This window comes from Procambarus clarkii, chromosome 36 (assembly GCF_040958095.1).
Source record: "Procambarus clarkii isolate CNS0578487 chromosome 36, FALCON_Pclarkii_2.0, whole genome shotgun sequence".
Classification (NCBI taxonomy): domain Eukaryota; kingdom Metazoa; phylum Arthropoda; class Malacostraca; order Decapoda; family Cambaridae; genus Procambarus; species Procambarus clarkii.
This window is the reverse complement of record NC_091185.1, coordinates 21,052,595-21,060,636: the sequence shown is the minus strand read 5'-3', so window position 1 is coordinate 21,060,636 and position 8,042 is coordinate 21,052,595. Positions and strand designations below refer to the sequence as shown.

The 8,042-nt window shown below is 36.7% G+C and overlaps 2 protein-coding genes across 3 annotated transcripts in view; both read left to right on the top strand.

Moving 5' to 3' along the window:
- LOC123747983 (uncharacterized) overlaps positions 1 to 603 on the top strand; it is a 9,509-nt gene extending 8,906 nt beyond the window's left edge. For both annotated transcript variants that reach the window (XM_045730190.2, XM_069336397.1), the window contains one exon: positions 507 to 603. The gene's annotated coding sequence lies outside the window, so the exon portion shown is untranslated. The remainder of the gene's footprint in view (positions 1 to 506) is intronic.
- Positions 604 to 819: 216 nt separating this feature from the next.
- On the top strand, positions 820 to 3,427 carry LOC138371511 (uncharacterized). The gene is made up of 5 exons (XM_069336396.1): positions 820 to 942; positions 1,233 to 1,321; positions 2,031 to 2,201; positions 2,484 to 2,671; positions 2,942 to 3,427. Exons 3-5 carry the CDS (start codon positions 2,042 to 2,044, stop codon positions 3,212 to 3,214), a joined length of 621 nt encoding a protein of 206 aa, XP_069192497.1. The 5' UTR covers positions 820 to 942; positions 1,233 to 1,321; positions 2,031 to 2,041; the 3' UTR covers positions 3,215 to 3,427.
- Positions 3,428 to 8,042: the final 4,615 nt, after the last annotated feature.

Genomic DNA, 8,042 nt, shown 5'->3' with positions numbered 1-8,042 from the left:
TCCCTTTCACAGTATATACTCAAATGCTCTAATCATTCTAACAAACGTGACCTAACATAAGCCTACCCCTTCTATTTATCTATCTTTTCTTTCTCTTTCCTTTTCTTTCTCTCTCCCTTTCTTCTGTTCATTGTCTTCTCCTACGCTCCCTTGCTATCGTCTTCTTATTCCTATCTCCTTCTCATTTGGTGGTTATAATAGCAGCTGCCTCGTATGGGCCAATAGGCCCTCTGCAGCTCTTATTATTATTACTATCCTCTAAAATACACCTTACTTTGCTCCTCAGCTCTCTCTAGCCTATTTATTGCCTGTCTCTACTTCCTCATCACAAATGACTTGAGAATGGTCCAGGATGGACCGAAACGTCCTCGTCCCTTCACCTTCTAGTGTGTGGTCTGGTCTACATACTTTAGCCACGTTATTGTGACTCATCGCCTGCATAAAAGTGAATTATTTTCATTTTACATATTCATTGAATGGAGTTATTTTTTGTCCCTTGTTTTCAGAGCGTGAAGAAGAACTTAGTGAATCTTCATTTTTTTTGGAACCAACGTAAACATGACTCTTTAGCTCGTGTTCTAGCTTCAAGATTTTGTAAGGCAAGTAATTTGCTTTATTCATTGAATATATGCAACAATGATCATGAATCACTAATATTAGTGCACAGGAAAAAAACATTCAAAAATAAAAATAACATTTACTGCCATTAAACAGCCTTCATCAGCAGTTAGGCTCGTAAGGATTGTTTTTTTTTGTAATATCAAATATTAAATAAAAATTGCAACATTTATTATACTAACAGGGCAGTTTTTCCTCCTGTTGATAGGCAAAAGAAGCTGCAGAGTTAATAAGAAAGGAGTTAGCTGACTTATCTCTCGATGAAAAACAACTTCTCATCTGGATTGCAGAGTTAACCAACTTAGCCCAGAGTTTAAATAAAAGGTTTACTTGTAAAATATATAGTAAGAAACACTGTTTTGAAATACTCTTATATATTTTAACAAGGTTATTGTGCTGTAAAATCAATGCAGTACCATAAATCATAAAATTGCCAAAACATTTCTTTATTATTTTAATTGTTTAGTTCTTGTACAGTAATTGTCAGCCATCATAAAATGCCATTGTGACCATTGCCTAAAAATTTAAGTAAAATTTTTGTTTAATTAATCAGGGTCTTTACATGTTTGAATTTAGTAAACATTATAGTAAACAGTATCCTCTATTCTCAACAGATCAGTTTCTCAAAATGATGTTCAAAAGGGGATAGAGTTAGTATGTGACTCAATTAGAACCAAGAAATCCCACGTATCCAGTGTAGCAGGTATGTTAAAGCTTATGTATAAGTTAGGGACTGATAAAACAAACAAAAATCTTTTAGTGTTTGTAAAATACTTCAAGAAAACAATGACTTTTTTTTTTATCTAAACACATCTAATGTCGTTTATTTCTAAGGTAGATTTGTATGGATACCATCTCACTTAGGTGTTGTCCTATGTAATTATAGGTAATTGTCAAAATTAAGTTGAGATATCAATATCTATGGCAGGTGCCTGAGGTAATGAATCTGCCAATGGAAATCATTCCAGTTGTAAACTATGTGAACAAAAGCTAAGACATACTGTCTATCACTATATCTGTGATTGCCCTGTTATCAATGACTTCAGAACAAATGATATGATGTACTTTGAGTTTTGTTATTACTTCATACACTCAGGAATATTGGAAGATATTCTTGTGCTGTACCCCGATTTTGTTAGTGGAGGCTAATAGATCAGCCTTACACTTCATATTCTCTCCAGATTCCATGTATGACTGGCTGTCCTGTGAGGTTTTTGATCTACACTGTGGTCTTTCATACATAATAGGATAGCAGCACATTGCTGTGTATACCTAAACTTGTTAAAAAAAAGTGCTTGGCAAATATTTATGTAGTGTTCTGCTACTTTTGTGTAGGTATTCACTACTAAGTATATACAAAACAAATTTATCAACTATAATCATATTTACTAGTAACAAAGTGTTTCTTTCAGTTTCAAGCAAAATGAGATCACGATACCGTGCAAAGATTGAAGCAGATAAGAAAAAGTTGAGGGAACTGATAGCGGTCTACAGTGAAGACAATACAGAAAAACTTAGTGTGGAGATTGCTGAAGAGGGCAACTTTCCATGGTATAATGACACTCCTCAACCAACTGATAATGGTAAGTATATTTGGTTATTTTTCTGTGCATATTGGCCTTGTCAATGAGGATAAATATTGTTAGCTACTAACATGTTAATTCAAACTTACTCATTATGGTAATGAACAAATAGAAGTCCATGCCTAATTTATATTTTTACGATAATAATATTAACAAGATACCTTAAAAATGATTACATATGATTGCATTGTTGTTGCATAATACATGCATCCTACAATGACAGATTTGTTCATGTTCCTTATTAAATAATTTACTTTATATTTTATTTTTGAATGTTTTAAGTTACTCTTCAAGAAAAGAGAAGTGCTGCAGAAAAGCTGCATATGTACAACAGGACTATGGAAGAACAAAATGTCATTCAACTGGAAATGAAAAGTTACTTGGATTTCTACAGAAAAAAGCTTGAAGAGATAACACAAAGACTAGATGATGTACAAAACAAAAGTGCTCCACCCTCTTGGATAATTGAAGTTAGTATCAGGTATCAATATTAACTTAATTACTCCACTGAAATAAATGTTATTGCATTATAGCTACTTGGTAATTATTTTAACAGGTAGCTTAATCATTGTTGTTTGTGTCTAAGCTAAGTAAAATTAGTAAAAGCATTTTGTAGACACAAATTGTAATATATTTTCATTGTCACTTTTACTGGTTCAAGTTTAAATGAAACACTTGTTAGGAAAACAAACATTTCATTAAAAAAATGCCTGAAATAATGATGTGTGTTTGTTTTACAGGAACAGGGTAAATACTCAATAAAGAAGTCATCATTCCAGCATATAACCAGTGGACTTACGGCCCTCTTGCTAAATATGAAAAAATGCTATCAACTGAAGCTATTTGAGGCAACTAACCTGTTTTCTGAAGACAGGGAAGTAGAGTACAACAAATTTCAAACAGACAGTCAAGATTCCGAGGATTTTGAGACCGACAGTGACAACAGTGTAGTTAGTATTGAGTCACAGACTAACAACGAAGAAATGGAAGAAACACTCTTCCCTTTGATTTGAGTAGCTTTAAGTAGCAAAGCAAAGAGGAAAATAACAAGTATTCTCTACCCATGGGTTGGGCAAATGTTCTTTGCTCAAATCATCGTCAAGTTAATTTTGCATCCCTATGTTGCTCAAGAAAGATTTGTTTTCAAATGAGTTTTTATTTTTATTAATTACCCTCAAAGTTTTGTTTAGTTTAGAAATGCTTATTAAATAAATTGTAGTTGTAGTTATGTGCAATTTCTTTGCTTTCCTTCAAAAAACACAAAAAAAAACACAAAAAAGGTAAACATGAAAAATGAGTGCCCAAATGAGATACAGAAAACTTTTTTAGTATCAGTAGTTGACAGATGGAATGCATCAGGAAGTGATGTTGTGGAGGCAGACTCCGTACAAAGTTTCAAGTGTGGATATGACGGCCCAGTAGGTTCAGGAAACTACTACATTTGAGAGGATGCTTCCTAGCATTACGTAAGTAATGAAGAAATATGATATATTTACTCACTATAATGTTCGTACTGAATGTAGAACATGGAAATACACATTTTTACTCTGAAATAATCATATTTTATAACGAAATTATACGAAACTTAACTCGCAGTTCAACACAGAAAGTCTACATTCTAAGCCTGGTAGCACTCGAAATTATTGACAACACTGAAGTAGACAGCTTAATTATTTCTGACTCCCTTTCTTCACTACGAGCAATAAACAGTTTGCAATCAAGTAATAACGTGCTTGTCTTGGAAGCTAGACATAGATATATAAGAATACTTAGCAAGAGGGTAAATATAAAAATGTTGTGGATTCCTTCTCACATTGGCATGCAGGAACATGACAATAAATAAGCCTCTGTATCTCTTTCCACTTCGGCTCACAAGATGGGTATAGGGTGCATAATAAATGCGCTAAAGAGAGAATGTTGTGGCTTTGGGTAATTAGATGATTCCTATTTTGCTATAAAATTATGTTAGTTTAGAGTAAAAATAAGTTTTTTTTTTTCATGATGTTCTACATTCAGCACCAACAATATAGTGAGTAAATATATCGTAGTGTTTCATTACTTACGTATACTGTACTAAGAAGCTTTGGGTAATTAGACGGACTGCCACACACCAACCAACCTACCTGATTTACATGAGGTTTTGTCATATATACCAATAACATAGATGAAAATATTACAAACCACATCATCAAATTATAATGTAAATTATAATTAAATGCAAGATCTTGTATATGGGCCATAACAATCCACGTCACAAGTACTAAATTAACAGTACTACTTTACATAAAGAATATTAAATGTTTATTCAGGTAAAAGTTCTAATAGCAGATTTGTATGGCATAATTAGGGGACATGAATGATTTTGGGTAGTAGAACCCCAAGCACATGTACAATAATTAAGATAATGGCAAATGGCAAATTGTGAGTGTCTGAACTCGGGGAGCGAGAGCGTGGCGGCTCGATGCGGTCGTAGTCTGCTGTCTGCTCTGTGTCGAAGCTGTAGCGTCTTGGGTCGATTAGAACTGTACACGCCGAGTGCTACATTGTTGAATGTGGAAATTGTACTGTACTCCATTCCTCATATCGCTTGCTTATATGGTGATTACACCTCAGCTCCCTCCAACAAGCTGAGAAGAGTATTACCTGTAATTGGGGAAAGGATTGTAGCTTCTGTAATTAGTGCTAATTAGTTATGCTATTAAGATAATGAGATAATGGAGCTAGTATAAGGATTACTCGCTACAGCATTTTAAGACCAAGCAGAGTTATGCCATCTGCGGGTAGGCGATTCCATGGGTTAACAACCCTATGGGTGAAAGCATCTTTGGTTTTCTGTCCTACATTGTGGTTTCTTGAGCTTGAACCCGTTGCTCTTCGTTCGTGTTACGTCTGACCTTTTGAAAAAACTGTCCGGATTGACATCCTCCAAATTTAGTATTTTATGGGTTTCTATGAGATCCGCCCTGTCATGCCTGGTCTGCAGTGTTGTTACCCTAGTGGCCCTCATCCATTCCTGATACGAGAGATGACTAAGCTCTGGTATGATTTTTTTTAATTACCTCTTCCACTTGTTGAGCAATATTATTGTCCCCTAACTCCCCTTGCCACTTCGGGGGGGTATAGGGTGTTTATGTAGCTTCAGGGCACCAATCCCCCCAGCCACAGGGCATGGCGAGAAGGCGAAATGATGCATTCTGACTCAAACGCCCTTTCCTTCATCTATCTGTTGTGAGGTAGTGCTGTCAATTTGGTAGTTCTAAAGTGGATTGTTGTGGCCCACATGTAAGGACTAGCATTTATCGACATTAAAAAGCATTTGTCAGTCATCTGACCATTTTTGAAGTTCATTTAGATCACTTAGTAAGATCTCATTATCACCTTCAACTATTCCATGGTCCAGGGATTTTCTGAAAAGGAGTTTCACTGACAAACATAGTGAATTTGCCAGTTCAGTTCCTTTACGACTTGGGACTGAAATACATTCACACTTTGGGCTTTTGAGTCTTTTAGTTTGTCAATGCTCTTCCTGATTGTGTAGCGTGTAATTAGTATTTCCCTTAATTCATTCTCTTTACCTCCGACAAACATTTGTGTGGGTGATGGGATGTCATTCAAGCTTTCTAGTGTGAACACTAATGTAAAGTATTCGTTCAGTGTGTTTGCTGCCCTTTTATCGTGCAAGTTAACATTGTTCAGCCCGCCCTCCAAACAAAGATCCAAAAGTGATTCCATGCACCTGCCAAACCCCCCGTTTATGAATGAAAAGCGGTTTACACACGACTCACAACTGCTGACGTTCGAACATATCCGGAACAAGTGCTTCACTGACGAATTTCGCTCGAATCACAACACTATAAATGCTTCACCTACGTACTACAAATACAAATAAACGCCAACAGAACCTAAACACCTGACCTAACCTATCCTATGCCTATATATACACAATATGCCAATATATTATAATATTAATTTATACTTGAGAAAATTCCCGTTTTGAATGAACAGCATGTTAAAATTTATGAATGCGTCTGTGGGGTCGACCGCTGAATGTAATGGACTAGAGTCGAGGACGGGTTGCATTGTTAGTCTCATCTTTTATGGGTCCTACTCTGCTGTAATGGGTTTTTGTTTGGGTTTTACTTCGTACATATTTGGCCGAAACGCTAAGCGTATTAGTGGTTTTAGGTATTGTATTTTAAATTTAAAATATTTGCCCCAAGGAGAGAGTTTATTGGGAGTACTTAGCTGTGTCATTAGGCAGATAATTAACTATACAATTTGCTGTGCTCCGTCCTTTAACAAATCCATTGACCCACATCCCCTAACCTGCGTATTTTGTGCAATAGTCGGTTTCGGATGATCCTTTCGAACATGTTGCAAGTGCATGACATGAGACTGATAGGTCTGTAATTGCCAGGGTCATTGGGTTTCGGTATGGGAACAATTATTGCATGTTTCCTTTGTGTGGGCAACACTCCACTTAGGAATGACTTGTTAAACAGGTGGAGTATTGGGTTCCCAGACACTTCACCAGTGCATTGAGTATGTCGTAGGTGATGCCATCCTCACCAGGTGCTGTAATTTTATCCTTTTCATAGCCCCCTTTACTTCCTGGGCTGTGATTGGTTCCTCATACTCGTCATCACTAGATTGTGCTCTTGTTATCCTAATCCTTCTGTCATTTTGTCGGAGGAGCTGTTCCCTGCTTACTTATGCAGGGAGGGAGGAGGATGATGCTGCATCACTCCACTTGTGTATTAGTTCTTCAGCCTTACCCTGGGGGTCTTTGTGAGCCGCAGGCCGGGCTCTGTCCCCTTAGCTATCTGAATTTTTGCCCACACTTGTCTTGCAAATGTTTCTATTCCAATAGAGCTAGTGAACGCTAGCCCTTGTCTTTCCCTTTGTAACTCATCTGCAATGTATGTACCTTTACCTGAATTGAAAATCTAATCTAAATCTAAATCTAATCTATATGCTTAGAGATATGCAAATGAGAGAGTAATAGAGCGAAACCTTTAAAATACTGAACAATTTGGAGGATATTGATTCATTCAATTTCTTCAAAAGGTCAGATGTAACACGAACAAAGAACAAAGGTTTCAAGCTCAACAAGCCACAATGTAGGAGTAACAACAGATGCTTTTGAATACATAGGGTTAAGAACCCCATTGAAACCGCCTACCCAACGAAATCGTAAATGCTAAAATTCTCAAGAACTTTAAAACTCCAGCTTGAAAAAAATTATCTGGACAAATGTAGTTGTCACATATACATACTGTTCTTAAAATATTTCCCCATTTTGCACCCGCAAGATAACGTACAATTTTAAAGGTTGACGAATGTTAATTTTTTTGTTTGCAAAGCTGTTCACTTGAGACAGTTAAGAAAGTCCCAGCTGTGTCTGGGTACAAGTGACAGGATGAACGATGAAGGGTTTGCTTCCTATTGGCAAGCTCCTATGGTGGTGTGTCCACTCACATGATGAGTGGCACTGCCCAATACTGTCACTATATTCATAGTGACAGTATTGGGATGGACAGTATTGGTGTGTCCAGTCACAGGATGAGTGGCGCTGCCCAACAGTGTCACCATGGTGACAGTATTGGGCTCTTAATCTAGAGATCTTGATCACCACTACAATTTTGACCCATTGCTCCACTTTCAGCGCCTTAGTGTGGCGATCCAGATAGGAAATGCTCACTGCATCCATGGCTCCAGCCTGCCATCTGAACAGCTGGAGGAACTCTAGAACCTGTGATGAGTAGCCTTGTACAAAGCATGTAACCAATGTTGTAACCCTTTTTGTGTAATGAAATATTAAAATAAAGTTACACCCATACT